This window comes from Oratosquilla oratoria, chromosome 8 (assembly GCF_046742065.1).
Source record: "Oratosquilla oratoria isolate Oo_2021 chromosome 8, ASM4674206v1, whole genome shotgun sequence".
NCBI classification, from domain to species: domain Eukaryota; kingdom Metazoa; phylum Arthropoda; class Malacostraca; order Stomatopoda; family Squillidae; genus Oratosquilla; species Oratosquilla oratoria.
In genome coordinates, this window is record NC_134784.1 from 30,141,717 (window position 1) to 30,164,443 (window position 22,727).

At 39.3% G+C, this 22,727-nt stretch overlaps 2 protein-coding genes across 3 annotated transcripts in view; one reads left to right on the forward strand and one right to left on the reverse strand.

The window, feature by feature from the left end:
- Positions 1-4,818, forward strand: part of LOC143027669 (uncharacterized) — a gene marked incomplete in the record, with an annotated part of 8,039 nt that extends 3,221 nt beyond the window's left edge. Inside the window, 1 exon segment of the mRNA XM_076189089.1 lies at positions 1,606-4,818. Coding sequence (XP_076045204.1) covers positions 1,606-2,601 — 996 coding nt within the window.
- A 1,010-nt stretch (positions 4,819-5,828) lies between these two features.
- On the reverse strand, positions 5,829-22,536 carry CstF64 (cleavage stimulation factor subunit 2 CstF64). 2 transcript variants are annotated; one of them, XM_076189088.1, is made up of 11 exons: positions 22,364-22,536; positions 20,140-20,218; positions 18,167-18,336; positions 16,885-17,102; positions 14,827-15,175; positions 12,756-12,936; positions 11,226-11,258; positions 10,862-10,984; positions 7,545-7,717; positions 7,261-7,406; positions 5,829-6,963 (listed from the first exon to the last, which is right to left on the reverse strand). In XM_076189088.1, exons 1-11 carry the CDS (start codon positions 22,410-22,412, stop codon positions 6,847-6,849), a joined length of 1,638 nt encoding a protein of 545 aa, XP_076045203.1. In that variant the 5' UTR covers positions 22,413-22,536; the 3' UTR covers positions 5,829-6,846. The 2 variants fall into 2 exon arrangements, with proteins under 2 accessions (XP_076045203.1, XP_076045201.1); XM_076189086.1 differs by having other exon boundaries at positions 7,539-7,717.
- Positions 22,537-22,727: the final 191 nt, after the last annotated feature.

Below are 22,727 nucleotides of genomic sequence, written 5' to 3' on the forward strand. Positions count from 1 at the left end.
TCGCGTACGACAGTTATGGCAGAGATGGAAAAGTTGCTATACAAGTGGTTGGAAGATAATAGGCAAAGAAATGTGAAAGTGATGTTGCAAGCAGTGCAAAGTAAGGCTACAAGTTAATTTCGCATGTTGAAAGAACGTGCAGGTGAAGAATACGCTTCACATGAATTCATAGCGAGTGCTGGCTGGTTTCATCACTTTCGAGAGCGTTACCAGGTTCACCATGTGTTGTCGAAAGGTGAGGCTGCTAGCAGTGATGTGCCTGCAGCTAAGGCATTTGTGGAAGTTTTATAAATTAATTAAGGATGAAAGATATTTACGTACTTACGACCACATCTAGCAGATGCCTATTATGAGTTAATAAGCATACTCTATAATTAGTATTTTCTTTCATTAACCTACCATATATTAACAACTAAGCAACTGAAAACAATACTGTATACAACTGTAGGAGAGAAGCCAAATGCAGAGTATGGGATCCAATGTATTTAACATTTTGCCCAGCAGGGCTTCTTCAGAAATAACATAGTGGACAAACATCTGACTCCTATAACCCGAGCTTGCGGGGAGAAACAAACATGAAACGGGTGTAAACACAATTTGTGTAAATTGCTTGTTACTTTGTTATTAAAATTGCTAAAGGTTTATTTATTGTAAAAAATCCATTTTTTTATTTATATTATCAATGAGAGATATAAAAGCAGATGCAAAACATCTACATTTCATAGTATGGTTTTCATATCTAATAATCTTAGAATTATTCCAGTCAGCATTGTGGCCTATATCGTATATCTATGTCCAACAATGGCATTATTCATATTTTAAGTGTTCATATCATATTTATGTTCTGATATTCTTTTATAAAAGAATATTGGAACAAAAATATGATATAACAATTGTTGAAGGAGGAGGGGAAGGCACAGACAGTGAGAAAAGGTAGTCATAGTTTCAGATTCTCTAGATGACAATGAAATTTATTTTATCTCTGAAGTTAAAAGTTTCATAGGTGGCTGGCAAGTCCCATGAAGGGAAATGAGACTAAATATATTTATATTCATGTGTGTGTGTGTGTGTGGGTAATAGTTTGGGGTTCACTGTGACCCCACAGTTGCTGGCAACAGTCCTCTGGGTAATCCATAGATCTCTCCAAGAAGAAACTTTGGACTGTTGGCCATGTTGTATTAATGGACAAGATGCAGAGATGGCCCATTATCCAGGAGGTGCCAAGATAAGAGGGAGGGAAGAGGGTAGAGGGGAGTGGAGTATGTAGGGGAAGGAATGGGTGGGAGTGGTTTCTGTGCCTTTGTTTTTTGGCTACCTCCTGTGTAAGGGGGATGAAAGCCTTTGGTATATGTATGTATGGTTCACTATCACTGGTTGAACATTGTAGGAGGGGAACAGTTGGCTGTTGTCAGCTCTATGGGTGAAAAGGTGTAATAAATACAGATGAAGTTAATACAGAGCTTGGTAGAGGTAAATAGGTTGATAGTTTTTGAAACTGGGCAGCTCTGCTACAAGCAGGTATATGTCATTGGTCCCCGTGAATGGGTGGTTATGTATGTAATGATTATACCATTACAATGGCATTCAAGGTACTTTATTTTTTTCAGGTTATCATGCTGTGCTACTGTACCAGAGGACTCCAACTTCAGCAGCAATGTCACCACAGTAGAGTGGCAAGGACATTTTCCTAAAGAAAAGAAAGAGCCTTCTCTCTTTCATTTTAAAAGTATACATAAATCAGAAAAGGATGTAGTTACTACAAAGGGTGCTATTTCTGAGGATGATATTAAGTTAAACAAATATAATCCCCCTTGGAGAGAGAGAAGTGGACAATTATATTCTCTAAACCTTGTTTACAAAACCAACCAGACATATGATTATGCTCTTAGTATTACCAGGAATTGTAGTTCAGCTCCTGTGTCATGCAGTCAACCCCAACTTCATGGTAGATATACTGGATTTGTCATTGACGTAACTCATACCTCATTTATAGTAGGTAGTGGTCCTTTTGTTTTGAAGGTGCCCATTAAAGAATTTGCTAAGTATGGTATTAGAACTTCAAATGTCAATATACCATTCCAGTCTGTTATAGTGAAAAATATAAGCCCTGGTTTGTCACAACCATGTTTAGCTTCTCTAGTATCTGTTGAAAAAATAATCCCCAAAAAGAGTCTTCCTGTAGTTGGTAATCCAGTCAGATGTGAGAAGCAAGATCAAACCTCATCTTCCGTGTGCACAGAGATAGAAGATGAAGTCCTCCCATACAGTGATTCTGATACTTTCAGGGAGGTTCCCATCACAATGAAAGACTTTGTAGTTAATTTTCAATCACTTAAAGTTCGTGATTTTCAACCAGTTAAAGTTAATGGTGAATTGGCAAGTACATTGAGCCCTAAGAAACATACACACATACATGTATCAAAGGTTTTTTTCCCCTACATGGGGGGTAGCCAAAAAGAAAAGGGCATAGAAGCCACTCCCACTCCTAAGAAACATAGTCCTTCTTTAAATTGTCTTACCTCTTTGGATGCATTGTCCCCAAAGGCAAGTAGTTGGGAGTATCAATGTGAAACCATCGGGATAGGTGTTGTGACAGTTTAACATGCTTGTTGGTGAAGGGGTTCCACGCAGATGAACAAAATGGTTTGGCATTTGCTATATTAAAAAAAAACAGTACTTCTTGCTGTATTGCTCCCGCCCCAGGCTGTGGGCAGGAGACAGGGATAAACAAGGGTGGTGGATGGGAGTAGAATGGACGGGAATGGGTGTGTGCTTTTGATTTGGCTACCTCCCTCATAAGGGGCAATCCCTTGGTGTATATATACATATATATATATATACAGTACTATCTCTCATTAACAGACGTTAATTAGCTGTGTTTGCGGTGTTTTCGCTGTGTTTTTGGTGCTGTTGTTTAGTGCTGTGCAATCACTATGCCACCCAAAAACCACTCCAAATCAACGGATTATTCACATCAATGGACACCGTTATCCCCCTTTTAGTCCGTTAATGAGATGTAGTACTATATATATATATATATATATATATATATATATAACCTTTGTTTTACCATAGGAGCACCATTCTGCTTAATAAAATCATTAAGGCTGTGGTGAGAGTAAAACAAGTGCTGAAGTTAACCTTTCACTAGCTCCATAAGCCATTGTTTTTGTGTGTAGCTATATAGAAATATCAACAATAATGAAAAACGGATCATCAAAGCCCTGTTGCTTATGTAAGTGGTGAACAGGATCAGTTTAGAAAAGTGATGTTCAACTTTGGGTTCGTGGACCAAAAACCAAGTTAATGAAGAACACTGCTTGAGTGAGAGATCTGTGAGTAAACAGATTGAGAATCACTCGGTTAGATAATGTATCTGAAAGCGCATGGTCGTGACTAAGACAAATAGTTAAGTTTCTTTGGCTGGGAGTGATATTGTAATCAGCTTTTAACTACTTGAAATGTAAACACCATATGAATAGTGTTTACAGAATGGGTGTTGTATGTTACACTGTTTATAAACTTTCATTTATTAGATTGAGGCAGTTCTTCATTGTTAATGAAAATACGGTTTCACAAAGAAAAACTTGTGCCTTATCTTTTATTAAAGTATATATCTTTTTTGTGTGTAGGGGTTTCCCTCAGATCAATAAAATCAGATAAGTAGAATAAATTACAAATTTGTATAATCAAGATAGGCTTGAGATGCTATTTTACCTTTAAGCTGTGGAGATGGTTTCCTGTAGAATTTAATGAAGTTTTCACTCAGGAGGATGTTTTCATTTATGAAATCATACCATTTGTGGCCTTAGCAGTGGTATATTAAGTGATTTAGATGTGAACAGCCATGGTAGATTAAAAGATGTAAACACAGGAAGTGAAGGTAGTAGGTAACCTATTGGAAACACTGGATGTATGTGAGAAAGCTCAAGGGCCTGGTGGAATACCCAAATTGGGTACTAAGGAATGCAGGGAACAACAGGTGGACAAGATTAATGTAATTTTCTTGGATATTTAATCAGTCAGTCCTTAGTCTCACTAAATAGAAAGTCTGCATCCCTGCATTGACTAGCAAGTCCCCAGAACTCCCTGGAAGGAAACTTTGAACTGCTGTCTGTGTTGATGCTAGTGGTAGGAAGAGGAGAGAAGTCACTCGTTCCGAGATATCTTGGGCCAAGTCCTGAGGCTGAGTGACAACCCTTCTAGTGTTGCACCTCCTAATGGAGACAAAGTGGTTGACGGATTTTGAAAATGGGCAGCTCCATTGTCCATCACAAAGGACCACCACAAGCAAATACATGTCATTAGTCCCTTGTGTATTAAGGAAAGGATGATGTCACTGGATTGGATAAAGGCTAACATAGTATCAATTCACAATGGAGGAAATGAGAAACTACTTTAACCATAGAATAGTTTTCTTGACGAGTGTGATAGCGAAATTGAGATATTTTTAAAAGGTATTTTAAGTACCTTGAAGATGGGAATGTTTTGGCAGTTTTAAAACGGAAGAATCTTGTGCATCCAACCTCTTAAATGTTTACTCAAGCAGTTATGTACTGCAAGAGGTCCTTACATAAGACCACCCAAGATTTTGGAGAACTTGAAAGCAAGTTGATTGGATACAGAGTTTCCTGAAAAATCAGTACACAAGAACAGTAATGAATTATAAGAAGTCAGTACAAAGGGCAATGACAAGCAGTCCAATAAGAATTAGTACTGGCGCTTGTGATCTTTTATCTCTGTAAATGACATGATGGAAGAGGTACAAGCTCCACATATGCAGCTGATGCCAAGATCATGAAGAGGATTAAAGATAGGGGAAGACAGTTGTTATAAAAAAGATATATTAAAGAACAAGATGTGAACTAAAGCCTTTTCCACTTATAAAGGGATGACTGAATCGACTCTCGCCTCCATCAGGAAGTGCAACCCAGAGGGGCTGACATTTGTTCCCCAAACTGGGTCCATGATCTTTCTGTCAGCTTCAACTGTATTTCTTGTACTTTTTGTAACAAATGAGCTGACAATCAGCAGCTGCTTGCCTTCTCCCACTTTCAGCCAGCAACATAGAAAAAGTTAGAATAGTACAACACATAGTTCCTGTTATTATTATTTTTGTATTATTAGCTTTTGCCTTGCGACACTGCCTCTGACCCAGGGCAGTGGACAGGGTGCAGGGATGACCTGTTATCCAGGAGGTGCTAAGATGGGAGGGAGGGTGGAGGGGAGTGGAGTGTATTTAGGGATGGAATGGGTGGGAATGATTTTATGCCTTTTTGGCTACCTCCCTTGTAAGGGGGAAAAAGCCTTGGTATATGTATGTATTATTAGCTTTTTATGACCTTGATTGGAGTCATCCTACCAGGCTCTCTTGTGCTATAACCTTTTGTAGAAATACATTGCAAGACCTCCAGTCTCTGTATGTCCCACTTAATCACCTTTTACAACAGGTACGAGAAATACTAGCAGAATTCCCCCACCACCATGGGAATTAAGAGGGTCATATAATAGAAGGGATAAAGGGCAGGTTCATGATGAACTGCATTAGTACAAAAGTATTGTTCATTTAGGAGTAGAGATATTTTAAACTTAACATGTACAAATAACGTATGCCTGGTCCAAGGAGTACCTGTAACATAGCTTCTAAACTATTGGCTCAACTTTATCATTCTGTCAGTTCCCCAATTTGGATGAAGGGTGGGCATGTGTCCTGGCTATGCCTCGTCCCCTTATAAAGGGGAAGGTACCTTCTGCTATATTAGCCTCTGCACATATCGTGATGGTAGAGAGTGACGCATCCAAAGCAAGGTGAATAATCAAATAAAAGATGTGTATATCTTAATTTAATGATGTATGAAGCTGATGTGAGAAATCAACGCTGCTTACATACTCCCTAATGATTCTATAGGGTGACCCACAGAAAAATAAAATCTTGAGTTCTACAAAAAAGCATTATGTACAAAATGTATACTCAAACTTTGATTTAACAGATTTCAAATTTAATGGACTGTCCGTATTAGGAAACTATGTATCTGCTGCTTGGCACAGTTGTCTGCTGACTTTAGGAATTTGTAATCCTTATTAAATCTTTCATTGTTGTAGAATTAACAAATACAATAATTCAACAATCCTATGCTGAATTTTATATTTTTCATTCAGTATGTATTTCCATGCATACTTTACCAAGTGTATAATATTTACTGCATTCTACTTCATTGATGTATATTTGGTAGTAATGGACCAGTATGGCCACCGTGTAATTAGTTAAATCAAGGTTTGAGTGCATAATCTTTTCTGTCAGACTTGAGTGAGACCATTCAGCGACCCATAAAAATAGGTCCCACACATAACTCAACATATGAGGGTTCTTAACCCCTGAGAGAGGGAAAACAAGACATGATGGAAGTATTTTCTTCATCTCTTGTATACAAAATAAGTTTTGTCTGATGCCTCTCCCAGTCACTAGCGAGTGGAGGTCAACTTTCTGCACTTCACCTGCATTCTGAACATTTGATACTTTGAAAAACAAAGCAATAGTGTCGGTTTTTGGAGATAAGAACCTGTTTGTTTACATACAGTATGCAGTTTGCTCTCATGTTCTTTTGTACTAAGGAAACTGCCCCGTCACCCCTGGAACCATTAAATTACTTTCCGACACTTGACAATAAGACTGTTTTGGCTTTACTATCTTACTAGTGACTGGCATACTGCAGGTTTCTGTTACATGTACAACTAAACAAAATGTTTTGTAAATGTTGCTTCAACACACATTCAAAATGTTCATATAAATGACAACTACAGCTAGTCTTATCATAATCAACCCCGCGTTTACTCCGCAACTGTTCCTTATTGCTGTGACCGATGAATTTGCTCCTTTAGCTGCATAATGGATGCTCGCTGTTCTGGAGAGAGCATCTGAATCTGTTCATCTGACAGCTGCAATACCTGCATTATCAGGCTGGCCTGTTTAATAGAAATGTTAATATCCATTAATGATTGGTGTCTATAAATTCTATAATTAAAAGTTGCTGCCCTCCTGAATTTAACTCGTAAGCTCAAGTTATTTTTGTGAAATATATTTAACCATTGAAATTATGTATGAATCAAAGTATGTTTTTATCAATAAATGTATGTATAATCAAACTGTTTTTAAATAAAAAATATATCCAGTATCTGTAAATGGCAAAAACTGCATGACTTGGTTGCAAGTCATTGTTTTCCTATTTCCACTGGATAAAAGAAAATTTCCTTTAGACTTGCCTTCTCTTGATCTTGTCCTGCAAGTGACGGAAGACTGCTTGCACTGACGGCGGCAGCAGCATCAGCAGCAGTTGCTGCAGGAGGAGGTACGGGTCCTCTTGTTGGTGGCGGTTGTGTGGGTGCTCCCATCTGGCCGGGGCTTCCACCTAATTAAAGAAATGAATAAATAAAAATAAAATATTGCAAAGAAAATTATGAGTATTGGCCCAAAAAAACATGAAGAAAAAGAATTAATTACAAAAGATAAATGGGAAACGCAACGCTGCAGCGTGACCCACACTCACTGCCTCTGAAGTCTTTATCCTGATTATAAACTCTACTTCTTGGGTCCCGGGCGTCCCTGGGATCTCTCGACTCTCTTGGATCGTTTCTGTAGTCCCGGTCACCGCCCCGCTGATCTCGTGGATCACTACCTCTTGGGTCTCTTGGGTCACGATAACTTCTGGGATCTCTCTCTCTGGAAGATAAATGAAGAAATGTGTACAGACATACATGTGCCAAAGGACCCTTTCCCCCTAATCCCAAAACACATTTGCTATCCTCCACATTTTAGTTCTTCGTGAATAAAAGGCCATTCCTGTCCACTGTTAAACGGCTTTGGTCAGAGGCAATGCAGCAACACCCAGCATCACAGCAGAGCCCAAATGCATTCTTCAAATTCCAGGTCTGCTCCATGCAGTGCTATAGACACCCACTCCCATGTAGTTCTCTTTGCATTTGTCACCACATTTCTATTTCTCATGACATTCTTTTTCAATTCCTCCCAAACATTTACTTCCCTTACTATATAATTTACTTCCACCCTCATTCCTCCATCCCCTGCTATATGTGACCCTAAATACTCCTCTTTTTTCAGCTTCCTACCCTTTAAACTCTCTTCCTAATCCACTGCCACTCACCCTTGTACCTCTCAACACCTTACTTTTGCCCACATTTAATTTCAGCTTCTCACATACTCTAAGATCTATGGGAAGACCTGACAACACTTACCAGCCACTGTAGGACTGTGTTTCTATTCAGTGAAATTTCATGTAATCTACATGCCATGGGCTTCTTTCCCCTTATAAGAGAGGTAGCCAGTCAAGGCATGCACCCACTCCTATCCACCACCTGTTTCTTTCAGGTAATAATATTACTAGGTTGAATGGAGTGAAAAATGAGGAGAGTGGGGGTGGAGAGGGAGTTGTTGTTGTTGTTGTCGTTCCCTAGACTGTCTGTCCAAGCAGTCCCGTCTCCCCAAGGAATGCTACAGCCGAAACTGGGTTTTCCCACAAATCCTTTATAGAGTGTATGTTGTGTTGTTTGCGTGCATGATGGTGTATAATGCAGTCTTCCATTATGTGTTGTATGGTATGGGATGAAGTGTTACATCCTGGGCAGCTGTTCACAATGTGGTCATCCAGCCTCTTCTGGTAGCTTAGAAGTGCTGGGTGGTGGCCGCACCGCAGTCTGGCCAAGTGGACTCTGTCCTTTCGTGGGAGCGAGGATTCAGAAGGGTGGATATCAGGGGGTCTGGCATGCAGCAGTGTGTTAATGGAGCGGTGAGTGATATGATTATGAATATGTTTCCGGAGGCTGGTATTTGGTGGTTGTGGAGGAAGAGAAGAGAGTATTTGTGTGTAACAAAGGTCTTTGGGTGGTGTTTTAATGTTTTTTGGTGTGTGTGGGTGTTCTGCTATGTAGTGTAGCGGGTGTGATGTGTTTGTGGTGGCTGCGGCAAGTGTTTGAGTGCCTCTCATGTCGAGGTGGTCCTTGACTTTGAGGACTTGTTTCATGGTGTAAATGGTCTGTTGGTGTTGTATTTGTGCAGCCTGTAATTGTTTTTAGGGCTTTGTTTTGTATGATTTGAAGGGTGTTGTGGTGTGTCTCACTGAGATTAGGAGCCCATGTAGGACTCGCATAATTCAACACTGAGCATATGCATTGTTTGTATATTGTTATATTAGTTTCTTTGTTTTGTCCAAATGTCATTCCAGTGATTGACTTAAGTGCGTTAAGTCTAGGTGTGCATTTGTTTTTTATGTTTGTGATGTGTTGTTTGAAAGACATGGATGTATCATATGTTACACCAAGAATTTTCGGTGTGTTTGTGTGTGGTATTAGTGTGTTGTTGATGTAGAGATGAGGTATGTATTTGTGTTCTATTGTCCAGTTGGTGAGAAGTGTTGCTGTAGATTTGGTTGGAGCTATTTTGAGTCTGTTTGTGATGAACCATGTGTTGAGTGTATCAAGGTATGGCTGGATTATTTCTGCAGCTTTGTCAGTGTTACGATGTGTGCATGTGATTGTTATGTCGTCTGCGTAGGAAGAGATTTGTATTTCTGAGTTGTCTGGTGTGGGTAAGTCATGCATGTATAGATTAAATAGTGTGGGGGATAGAACTGAGCCCTGTGGTACTCCATTCTTAATGTTTCTGATGTGCGATGATTGGCCATTATATGATACGTAAGCATTCCTACCTGCCAGATAATTGGCCAGCCATCTTTTGGTGTTATTGTGCATGTCTGTTATATATTTTATTTGTTAGGTTGTGGCGGGGGATAGCATCAAAAGCTTTACTAATGTCTAATGTTATGAGAAGTGTTCTGTGGTGGGGCCTATCTGAATTGATGCCATCTAAAATTCTTTGTGTGAGGTTTATCAGAAGAGTGTTTGTGGAGTGTAGTGGCCTAAAACCGTGTTGTGAGTCAGCAAGGGGAATATGTGGTGTGACAAGTTTAAGTATTAGACGTTCAATGACTTTAGAGGGGGTGCAGAGAAGTGTGATTGGGCGGTGCGATGTTGGGATTGTTGGGTCTTTGTTCGGTTTTGGAATGGTGATTATTTTACCATGCTTCCAGATGTCAGGTATAGTGTTGTGTGAATAGCTGTAGTTTGCAATGTTTGTGAGTGCATGTATACCTTGTGGTCCAATGTGTTTTAGGTGGATGTTGCTTATGTTATCAGGGCTACAGGCAGATGAGTGCTTGAGATTATGTATTATGAGTTTTGTCTGACTGTCTATGGGAGTTGGGAGACAGGGCTGATGAAAGTATTGGGATGGTTCAGGCACATGGAAAGAATGAGTGAAGAAAGACTATTAAAAGGTGTGGAAGGAGTGAACATGAAGGGGTGACCAAGAATGAGAGGGATGAGGTAAAAAGGGGAATATCTGAAGGAAGGAAGGCAGAAGATAGGGGCAAGTGGAGAATGGTTGTGTATGGATGATGTGATGCATGGAAGAGAGTGGGTGGGGGATGGGGGAGAGGGAGTATGTGTGAATGTTATTTTGATGCAACTGGAAAGGATTTTTTCAGTCTTAATTTTCTGCATTAGGTTAAATGAAGTGGACATGTTGTGGATGTGCTGTCTTGTGACACTGCTTCTGACCCAGGGCAAAGGGCGAGATGCAGGGATGACCCATCATCCAGGAGAAGCCAAGATAAGAGGGTGAATGGGAGTAGAGTATGTGGGGATGAAATGGGTGGGAGTGGATTTTATGCCTTTGTTTTTTGGCTACCTCCCTTGTATGGGGGGGGGGGAGCCATTGGTGTATGTATGTAATAATATTATTACTTAATCCTGGTGTACACCTTTCTTCTCATTACCATCCAAGTCATACCTTGTATCCCTTGCCTCCCTTGGATAGTTATCCCTGGGGTCCCTAGCTGGTGGTGGCGGCTCTCTGTAACGCGGGTCTCGATGGTCTCGGTTGTCGTAGTCGGCCCTTGGGTCGCGCCCATATCTGTAAGTGACAAAAGAACTCCAATTATACTTCTTTACACAGATATCAAGGGCATTCAACACAAGCCTGCTAAAGGATTGCAGATGAATATTAGATTATTTGATTCTCAAATTTTTCTTTTTCAAAGGCAAATCTACTCAACCTCAAGAAAATATATAAATACTGGTATTATCTACTCAATCTGGGTTACTATGAACCAAACAAAGATTACTTGGTACTGCAAAAGCAAAAAGATCACTACCTGTTGTTATTATCTCCTTCCTTGGATGGGCGACTTCAAAAATGGAACAAAAAATTCAAGTTAGACATGGCAGAAATAGTAAGTCACATTGATGCAATAAAAACATCTATTGATGTAACATAAATATGCAGTAACCAGCATGCATTAATATTTGATATACATACATTCCCTTTGACAAATGCCCTTTTCCTCCATTATAAGATGAGGATGGCCAAGTCAAAGCATATAACTCTCCTCTCATCTCGGCTCCTCATAGATAAAGGGTCATCCCTGTCCCCGGCCACACTGCTCAGGTCAAAGGCAATGTGACCAGAGACACAGTGCTCCCATTAGGACCTAACACCTTCAGCTGGTTTACCCCCACTTCTTTATATGGTGACCCATCCACCCTCCTCGTCCACTCAAAAGTATTTATGTGATGATGTGATTTAATGTCATAAACTCCCCCCCTACTGGAAGACTAGGATGGTGCCCCTTACAGAAGACTTTGTAGCGTGGAATTTAATGAACCATGCCCTTGGTTTAACTTCGCCGGTGGCAAGATTCGAACCACCATCCCCTTGACCTTTGCCACAAGGAACGACGCCCTAACCTGCTCAGCCAGCGAGGTTCCTATATTTATGTAACAGACGAGAAAAATATCCCTCCAGCTCACATGACCCTTTCATCTTTCCTCCATTTCCTCTCATCTCACATTCCTGACAAGCCATAACTCTGCACTACTCCATCCACTGGCTCATCTACTACAGCATTCAGATCCTTCACACCATAACATTCATATCTTTTCCAAACTCTCCACACAGTCGTTCAATTCATCCCCATACTCCTCTCTCCTCCTTTCTCACTCTCAGGGATACATGCACTCACAAACAGCCATGTCTCCTCTCCATTTTATCCATGTATTCCAATACAATATTCTTATTTCTAGATCATTCCTGCCAAGAGGGAGGAAGGGGTCCCACATGCCATCAAATACAAAAGTTCTTCAAAAATTGATATCATACACTTAACATTTCCAAAACAATTTTATATATACATGTATCTATCTATTGACCAAGGGCCTCTTTATAATATTTGAAAGCCAACACAAACCAAGGAATCTTTATCTTAAGGAGAGGCCTATGAACATATTCTGTCACTGTAATTAGTTTAACCTTCACCCATATCTATAAACTGGTACTTTGATGAAGGTGGAAAAAGAAGTCACGGGTCTAGTTTTGATTTTTTTTTAGTTTATTCCTGACCGGTTTCGCTCTATGCTTCTTCAGAGGCGAAACTGGTCAGGAATAAACTCAAAAACTCTGAACTAATCCCATGACTTCTTTTTCCACCTTCATCAACTCGTCACAATGTCTCAACAAACTGGTACTTTGTTGACACAACTGAAACTGACCCTCACCAAAAACCACTGCCCAATTTCATGACTTCTAACAACTGCTGAGCAAAAGCCTTATTCCCACGTTGAACAAGAACAAAATTAGATTCCAAATGTCTCTCGGCAAAGCAAAACTAGGAATTATGTTCCGTTACCTTGCATCATAGTCTTGATGCCCTGGGTGCATGTTTCCGTAGTTGTCTCTTGCCCGCGGGTCCAGTGGGGGAAGAGGTCCAGACATACTGTGTGGCGGCATACGCAAATCTTGATCTCCACTTGGGGGTGGTCCTCTAGGATCTGAAGAGTTCGCCAGCTGGCGCATATCGAAGTCTCCTCCTAATACAGAGTATACATGTAGAACATGAATACCCGATACTGGCCATACGAAAACCATCACACACACACACATGAAGAACCACACAAACCTCTAATGATATATCTATAATATGGTAGTCCATATTATTCTTATTTCACAGTTCTTTTAACTAGTTACAGTCATTACTGTTATCATTATCATTACTACCACTTTTCATCATCAGTATTTCTGTGATCATTACAAGTACATACATACATACATATACCAAGGGCTTTTTCCCCCCCCATTTCTAATTCTAACACGGGCTCTGCTCTTGTAAAAACTCTACTGCTCTTGACAGATTTGCCCCTATCCCAGATATCTGCAATACCTCCCACAGTGCTTTCCTGTCTACCCTGTCATAAGCCTTTTCCAAGTCCATAAAAGCCCCAAAAAATCCTTTCTTTTTCTTAACGCTTTCTCACATATCTGCCTTACCACAAAAATCTGATCGATACAACCCCTACCTGTCCTAAACCCACACAGTTCTTCACTAATTATTCCCTCTGTTCCTCTCCTAATCCTCTCAATCAAAACCCTCCCATAAGCCTTCCTATCTACACAAACTGATCCATCTGAAACTACTACACTCACACTTCTCCACTTTTCCCTTGTAAAGTGGAACTATACAGGCACTCTTCCAGTCTTCTAGCACTCTACCCTCTTTTACACAAACATTATACCTCACCAGCCAGTCTACTGTACCTCCCTTTTTTTTTTTTAGAAATTCTGCAAAACCCAGGTGCCTTACCTGTTCTCATAATTTTAATAACTATTTTCACCTCATCTTTTCTTATTTCTCCTCCATTTTCCTCATTTATCACTCATTTTCATAGTGCTTCCCACTGCAACTACCTTTCCCTCCCTATCCTCCTTCACATTTAGCAACTCTCTAAAATACTCTGCCCATCTTCCTCTTACTGCCTTCTCTTCCATTATCATCTCTCCATCTGCACCTTTTACCTTTTCTTCTCTACTTGATTCACCTCTTCCTCTCTTAATTTCTTTCCAAAACATTTTTTTTATTACTTTCAAAATTTTCTGTCATCCTCTTACCCCATTTCACATCTGCTCTCTTCTTTGCTTCCTTTATCTTATGCTTAACTTCCCTTATCTTTTCTTTGCACCTCTCATGATTCCCTCGTCCTATTTTAATCTGTGAAAGCTCGCTTCTCTTCTACAACCTTCTTTGCTTCTTCATCCCACCACTCACTACCCTTTCTTCTATTTCCTCCTGTCCTCTTTGTTCCACACACCATCTTTGCACACCTTATGACTCCCTCCTTGAACCATCTCCACTCCTAGTTCTGCTCTTTCACTCCCTCCCACTCCTCTCTCAGCTTCTTCCTGAACTCCTTTTCTTTCTCATTTAAGCAGTTATATATATATTTTTCATCCAGGAGGTGCTAAGATAAGAGGGAGGGTGGGGAGTGGAGTGTATTTAGGGATGGAATGGGTGGGAATGATTTTGTGCCTTTTTCTTTTTGGCTATCTCCCTTGAAAGGGGGAAAAAGCCTTGGTATATGTATATATATTTTTGTTCACATTATAATGAAAAAATATATATAAGTAATACAATTTTGAATCACATAGCCTCCCCAGGAATTTAACTCTCACATTATTCAAGAATCAACTGTAATTTTCTTCACAGATGGCTATATCAAGAACCATTTTATCTTTCTGATTGTTTACTTTTTCACATCTTCACTGTTTACCAACAAAACATATCTATATTACCAAAGGCTTTTTCCCCCTTACAAGGGAGGTAGCCAAGTCAAAAGGCATATACCCACTCCCACACAACAAAATAGTAACTATTTTTCCTAAGATGCATAGCATCATGTGTAGGAAAGATGTAACATAGTTCTGACCTGGGAAAGGTGGCCCTCTTGCAGGAGGAGGCACAGGTGGAGGAGGACCTTGCGGTGGTATTCCCTGTGGCGGTATTCCCTGTGGCGGTAATCCTTGTGGAGGCAATCCCTGTGGAGGGTAACTTGTCGGACCACCCCCCGGGGCTTGCGGGTATCGTGTGGGTAGATTTGACGGAGGAGGGGGTCCTGAAGTGGGTCCTCCGTTAAGTGTTGGAGGCGGTGCGGTGGGAGTTGGCACTGATGGTGGCGGCTGGGGAGCTGGAGCTTGAGGCATGATGGCATCGTGAGAGTCCCGACTTGGATGAAGAATTTGCACAGCAGTTTTGGGGTCAATGATTCTCATAACAACCTGTATAATTATAAAAAGAACAATGCAACTTGTTTTTCCATTTTTATATTAAAAAAAAAAAAAAAAAAAAAAAAAAAAAAAATTAGAAAAACGTTGATCATAAATGAGTTAAAATTGGAACAACTTAATTTTTATCATCCAACTGGATATTCTAATGACTTATCTATTCATCCACGAGAAGCCAAGAAAAGCGGGAGGTAGGGGTGGTGAATGGGAGTGGATTATGTGGGGATGAAATGGATGGGAGTGGATTTATGCCTTTAACTTTGGCTACCTCCCTTGTAAGGGGGAAAAAGCCCTTGTTATATGTATATAGTGACGGAGTTTGAGAAGGTGTGTGAAAGAGAAAGTTGAAGATAAATGTGGGTGAAAGGTGATGAGATATACAAGGGGAGCGGATGGCAGCGGATAGTGAGTATTAAGGGAGAGACTGGAGGAATTGGATAACTTAACATACTTGGGGTCGCATGTGGCAGGAAAGGGAGGAGCGGAGGTGGAGGTAGAATGTAGGCCGAGAGAAGCAAGTGAATGCCTTGGGGGACTAAAAAGTGTAATGAGAAGTAGACATTTGGGAATGGATGCTAAGAGATTGTATTAAGGGGTAATTGTGCCGACAGCACTGTATGGAGCAGAAACATAAATCATAAAAGAGGAAGAGTTTAAACATGTTCGAGATGAAATGTCTGAGGAGTATGGTAGGGGTTACTTGGCTGGATAGGGTGAGAAACAAGGAGGTGAGGAGGGAAAGCTGGGTTGGAAAAAGAGTTGGGAGATAGTGTTGATGAAAGAGTATTGGGATGGTTTGGACACATGGAAAGAATGAGTGAAGAAAGATTAATAAAAGAAGTGTGGAGGGCAGAGGTGGATGGAGTGAACATGAGGGGATGACCAAGAATAAGATGGATGAATTATTAAGTAAAAGGGATGTTGAGAAAGATGGGGATGTCTGTTGAGGAAGGAAGGGAGAAGGCAGAAGATGGGCTGAGTGGAGAATGGTTGTGTATGAACAATGCTGTGATGCATGGAAGGGAGTGGATGGGGGATGGGGAGGGTTCGGGAGTTATGTGGGAATATTTTTACACAGTCCAAATGGATTTCTCCCAGTCTTCTCTTTTTCTGCATAAGGGGACAGAGAGGGGGGTCACCAATTAAATGAAGTAACCTTGCTATGGATGTGCTGTGTCTTGCTATATTGCTTCTGATCCAGGGATGACCCGTCATCCAGGAGGAGCCAAGAAAAGAGGTGAATGGAAGATGAGTGTGTGGGGATGAAATGGGCGGAAGTGGATTTATGTCTTTAGATTTTGGCTACCTCCCTTGTAAGGATGAAAAAGTCCTTGATAATTGTGTGTACTTATTACCAATATTGGAGAATATTAAAAAAAAAATGGAAGCCTCTCAACCGCATGTGCCAAACAACTATTTCAATCAAAATGATCATGTCTGACCTAGCTATACATCTATATCCCAAGGCCTTCTTTCCCCTCTACAAGGAAGGTAGACTGCAAAGGCTTGCGTTCACCCATACCCAATTCCATTCAATCACCTAGTTGTTTTCCTTTCATATTAGCGCTTCATGGATAAAGGGTCATCCTGGTCTCATGCCCATTCCCCAGGTCAGAAGTAATACAGCAAGACAAATAGCTAAGCAATATCTTAATCAAACTAACCATCTTATACATAAATTTCCTCTTAAAAATAGCTCTTACCTGAGCCTGCAGAAGAGCATATGCCAGCTGTGGGTTATTCATAAGCATAGTTCTCGCCTCTGCCGGGTTATTGCGAACGCAAAGTTTCATCTGTCGCATGAGCTCAAACATCTGTTCCGGAGGCAGCGAAGCAACGGCATTGCTAATTGCTTCGGGGGCTTTGGATGGGTCCACGTCTGGGCCGTATGGGGATTCCACTATAGGTCCCATCATTAAACCTTGGAAAAGAAAGAGTGCAGTTACACTGGATGACTTGTCATGAATCTATCTATAGGTGCATGTCATACCCAAATCATCCAAATCAAAGACAATGCACATTGGATGATAATGGTCATACATACATACACCAAATGGCCATTTCCCCCTTACAAGGGAGGTAACCAAAAAACAAAGGCATAAAATCCACTCCCACTCACCCCCTCCCTCCCTCTTATCTTGACTCCTCCTGGATGACGGGTCAATACATGTCAATAAAAGACATTTTAATTCATAACAAGGTCATCAGATGCAGAAAGAGATAAACACACATTGTGGCATTGTTGTATAGTATGAAAATGTGAATAAATTGTTGTTCATCTACGTTTAGTATGCATCTAAGAACAACTTTTCCCCACAGGTTTAATATTCACTACACATGAATTCACATTATGCGATGATTTTCCTGAATGCCTCCCTTACATATATAAATAGAGCCTGAGCATAAGTTTCATGCAAAGAAAACATCGATACATAATTTCTTAAGTATCTGATAATCATCAGAGCCCTAATCTTAATTTTTTTTCAGCTTATATACTGAAAGTGACAATGTTCATCTATACCAGTGGTTCTCAGTGTTCCATGAAGACCTTTCAAGGGTTCCGTGGCAAAACATTATATCTATTTATTTATTTATTTGAACAGGAATGAATAAAATGAAATATGAAATTGCATTTGAGGAGAGGGAGAGACTGTACGGGTGTACGACTATATAATATGCATGTTGGTGACGGTTCGTCTTAAATCTTTTTAAGTCTGTCAAAATCTTTTTCTTAGGAACGGTAACCCAAAGGGGACAGGAACAAACAGCGGAACATTATGAATGTATATCATTATAAATATACAACTCTGAACATATAAGTATATGAATAATAATTATGTACATTGGTCCGTCTATATTTGGTGACGGGGTCATTGGTGGTTCCACCGAGTACCAGCAAATGAGAAAGGGTTCTATTAGATGGAAAAGTTTGAGAACCACTGATCTACACAATCCTGACATTACAATTTGGTACACGTAACTTACTCTGCATTTCCATTCTTGATTTTTCAGTACAAGCATTGTCCACACGAAGTGGCCTGCCACCAATCTCAAATCCGTTGAGATTTCGCATTGCCGACAAGGCAGTTTCTTGATCTTTGTACTCACAGAATCCATAACCTTTTGGTTTGCCAGTCTCTCTGTCATACATGAGCCTGTAATTTCAAAAAATAAATAATCAATAAATAAATAACATAGCATTAATATATATTTTTTATTATCGTTTAATTCATACCTAGTTCTCCTTCAGTGGAGTACCACCTGCCGTTAGCAAAAACAAATCTGAAGAAGACAGCAAAGACACAAATGGTTGAAGAAGACAGCTCATCCATTCAGAGAAAATTTATGGAGTAGACACGTGCTTGGTGCTCCTCTGATGTGTATAAACACACCAAGCATTTGCTAAAATACACTCTAAAAGCTGTATGAAAGTGGCAGTTGCCGACAGGCCTAGCAAAATAAACACCATGTAAGATGGAGCCTTTATCAGGACAACGTTTCACTTGCTATAGCTTCTTCAACTACTCAGGGTGATCACATGGGGGGGGGGGGCATATGTCCTGGGGCGGCAATTCTAGTTTGGACAAACCTCCCACAATGCTGACAAAATAATTATAATAAAAAGTCAAAGGAGCCCTGAATATTTTACCGTAATATACGAATTTTGCGTTAGAATCAAGAGAATATGAAATATTTTCCCCTTATCCTTTCTGCAATAGGGGAATTAAATAAAATTCCTAAAATTTGTTTAATTATTTCACGAGCCAACAGCTAAAACAGGCTGTAAGGGATGGCGGAGATAGGAAGAGGTAATGGGGGAGGGGTGGGGGGTCACGGAGAACTTTGTCCTGGGGTGGCACTTAGGCATGTAAGGGCTCCGCAAGTACTTGAAACATCATACTAATAAAAGCTCCGTCCTCATGTGGTGTTTTATTTCAATAGACTTGTCCTTATGTGGTGTTTTATTTCCATAGACTTGAAAAGCCACACCACTGACACCTATCTACCTACAGTAAACCCTCGATATAATGGACAACATGGGGACGGGTCTGTCCTTATATCCGAAGATTTGTTATAACCAAGGATCTGTTATATCCGATGGAAATACTGGACAGATCCATTATATCCCTAAGCTTATCCGATATTAGAATTTAGTAGGATTAAAAACTACTGTAAACCCTCAATATAACGGACGATATGGGGACAGGGGTCTGTCGTTATATCTGAAGATCCGTTATAACTGAGGATCCCTCGCTATAATGGATGAAAATCCATTATAGCAAAAGTATGTCCGCTCAGATTCTTTGTCCATTATATCCAATATCTGGTCTATCAAGATCCGTTATGTTGAGGGTTTACTGAATATACCAAGGGCTAAAGGAGGTAGCCAATTCAAAGGCATGCATCCACTCCCACTCTATTAAATTGAACACTGATATAAACAGGTTTAATACAAAAAAGTGAGTTTGAATGAAAAAGTTAGCATAAATTTTTAATAAAATCAAACTGTCAAGTTCAGTCAATGTAAACTGTTATCCTCTTCAATATAAGTAAAATTCTCACAGGCAGTATCAGCTGTCTGATGTATGATGATTTTCATTACAAAATATAGTTATAGCTGTATTATTAGTTCTATTTTACTCTGAATATTAATAACCACAAAAAATATGATCAACTCAGTTCACAGAATATGGGAGTCAATCAGCTACAACTATAAAATAAATATAATTAAGACGATGATGCCGGCATCCTCATATACCCATTTGCATATCATGACATCTATATAAGCATCATCATATAGAAGGGGTTAAGTTAACTCGATGCAAACTGTCAATTTAACTCTTGAACATTATAATTTACCTATAAAATTAAATTTCTATTTCAGCATCAGACAACTGCAATAACAAAGAGAGCTAGATGTCCCACAACAAAAAGTAATCAATTGGGATATTACTTACTTGAAAGACAGCACTGGCCCCACCTGGCCAAATATGTCCCGAAGCTTTTCCTCCGTCGCTTCATATGGAATGTTGCCCACTGGTTAAAAAAAAAAAAAGTGAGAAATGTGTCCATTAAAAGTTAACCTGTCAATTTCAATTATTTTGTTAAATAAAAAATTCAAGAACCCTAAACTTATAACAACCTGAAACATCTGTCCAACTATCTTAATAGTTTTGATAAAGAAAATTCTAACCTTTGAATGGATATCTGTATTACTTATCAAACAAAGGATATAAACAGACTTGAGAATATAAAAATAAATAAATAAAGTTGGTTCCCAGTCCTGTAGAAAAAAAAAAAAAAAAAAAAAAAAATAGAAAGATTAAAAGCAGTGGATACGTCATCATTTAAAGAAAGAATCGAAAGCAGTGACTTGATAGTAGTGGTCTAGTCATCAAAGGAAAGAAATAAAAATAAAAGAGATCTCTTGGTGTGTGACAGAAGTGTCATGAGGACATGGAAGAAAAAAAAAATAAAGAAAAAATAAAATAAATAAATAAATAATGTCAAGAACCAGTTTATTAAATAGATGCATCAACTCATGGGATAGCTTTGAAGTTTGTTTAGCTCAAATTAAAACCATATGGAATTCAAAACTAAGTATGATAGGAGAAAAGAGAAACAGAACCATACAAAATTAGTGCCATTCATCATGACTAGACAATAGCAAATGTGACACTTTCTAAAAACAGGACTGACAAAGATGTCATGAACCAGTAAAATTAACATAAAGTCAGCAAGACTATTGAAGGCAAGGGAAACATACATATTCAGACAAAAAAAAAAAGATCAAAGAAGTGAACACTTTTTTAGACAAGGAAAAGAACCATTGTTTCAGAGGAGCTATCGCTAAAGCATTGCATCCAACAGAACATATGGTCTAGTCATGACTAAATTTTCATGATGTTTTGATAAAATTTTGTTTTATAAAATACTAAAATCATACAAGCACATATATTTAACACAAAATTAACATTGTCCAATAGCTCCTAGCATAATGAACATATGCTAATCTAACCTTATGTAAACAGTCAATAACATCTTTCAAATACAAAACCGAAAATAAAAAATGTGTTCATGTGATACTAGAATAATACCTTTTATTCGATGAATCTAAAGATTTGAATTCAGGAAATGACAGTGCAGGGGGGGGACATGATTGAGGCATTCAAGCTGATGCATAGCTATGAGGGCATTCCATATACAAGGTTTTTCAAGAGGAACACAAATAATTAACGAGGGCACTCGCTGAAACTTAAAAACCAGACCACTGGAGAACAACAATCAAATGGAATTGGTTTGCTGTCCAGATTATTGACAACTGGAATGCACTCCCTGAGAGTGTAGTCACCACACCGATGATCACCACATTCAAGGACCGTTACGATAGACATTCCAATATTTTAAGACTTTAATGTACTGGCTGACAAGTCTTTAGAGTTGGGGATCGCTAAAAGAAGTTCCTTCTTATTTCCCCACTACTTGTTCATAGGTGAGCACGAGGGGTGAGAAAGCAAATGGTGTTGGTTGACAGGCCTGCATTATTTTGCCATTTATTTTCTAGTGCTGGTAAAGATATGCACCACGCCGATGATCACCACATTCAAGGACCGTTACAATAGACATTCCAATATTCTAAGACGAATGTACTGGCTGACAAGTCTTTAGAGTTGGGGATCGCTAAAAAAAGTTCCTTCTTATTTCCCCACTACTTGTTCATAGGTGAGCACGAGGGGTGAGAAAGCAAACGGTGTTGGTTGACAGGCCTGCATTATTTTCTAGTGCTGGTAAAGGTATGCAATAACTGCTGCATTTAAAAGGACTGGTCTAAAATCACTTCAGTGAGAGTATTATTGCCAATAATCATGATTATACGCACGGTCTGGATGTGCAGAGTTACTCTCAAATATCATGATAAATAGAAACAATTTTGAAACTAGTTCTGAGAGATCCCAACGATCATCGATGGCTTTGGAGTTTGGTTTACTCACTTCGCCAAGATATCATAACAAAATTTTGCAAGCAGTCCTGGCTAGTTTCACTTGATGATAGTACCTGACTACTGTAAAAGGTTCTAGATTATACCAAGTAAGGATATAAGTAACAGAAAACAATTTTGGATAACATAAGTCATAACGAAGGCACACCTCAAAGGCATTAAGCTTTAATTATTCTACTAACCAAACACTGAACGGAGTGACTTTTCAACTACTGCACTCGTCTCACTCATCTTGACGAGCGCTGACAATAATAACAATACAATTAATTTCTCCTTAAGGTATCTTCTATTCTGGCTCCGGCCTCCTTCAAGCTTCTTTGGATCGTGACTTACGCGAGAGAAATCAAAACAAGCGTATTTTACAGGGTTTTCAATTCAAGAGAATGCCCAAGAAAATGTCAAAATTACATATAAATCATTAATAAAATTATATTGAAAAATAATAAAATTTGTTTGTTATTTACTTAGTCTAAACTTCTAAACTAATGCGGTTCAATTTTTTTTTCTTTACGTTTTTCTTAAACAATATATTTTGTAAATTGAATA

Bases quoted from the DNA above. Each gene is read 5' to 3' on its own strand.
- CstF64 (XM_076189086.1), bottom strand. From the start codon at position 22,412: ATGAGTGAGACGAGTGCAGTAGTTGAAAAGTCACTCCGTTCAGTGTTT. The intron at 18,337-20,139 runs GTAAGTAATATC...TTGAAATTACAG, and splicing joins GGGCCAGTGCTGTCTTTCAA to GCTCATGTATGACAGAGAGA. The intron at 7,407-7,538 runs GTGGGTCACGCT...TTCTTTAATTAG, and splicing joins AGACTTCAGAGGCAGTGAGT to GTGGAAGCCCCGGCCAGATG.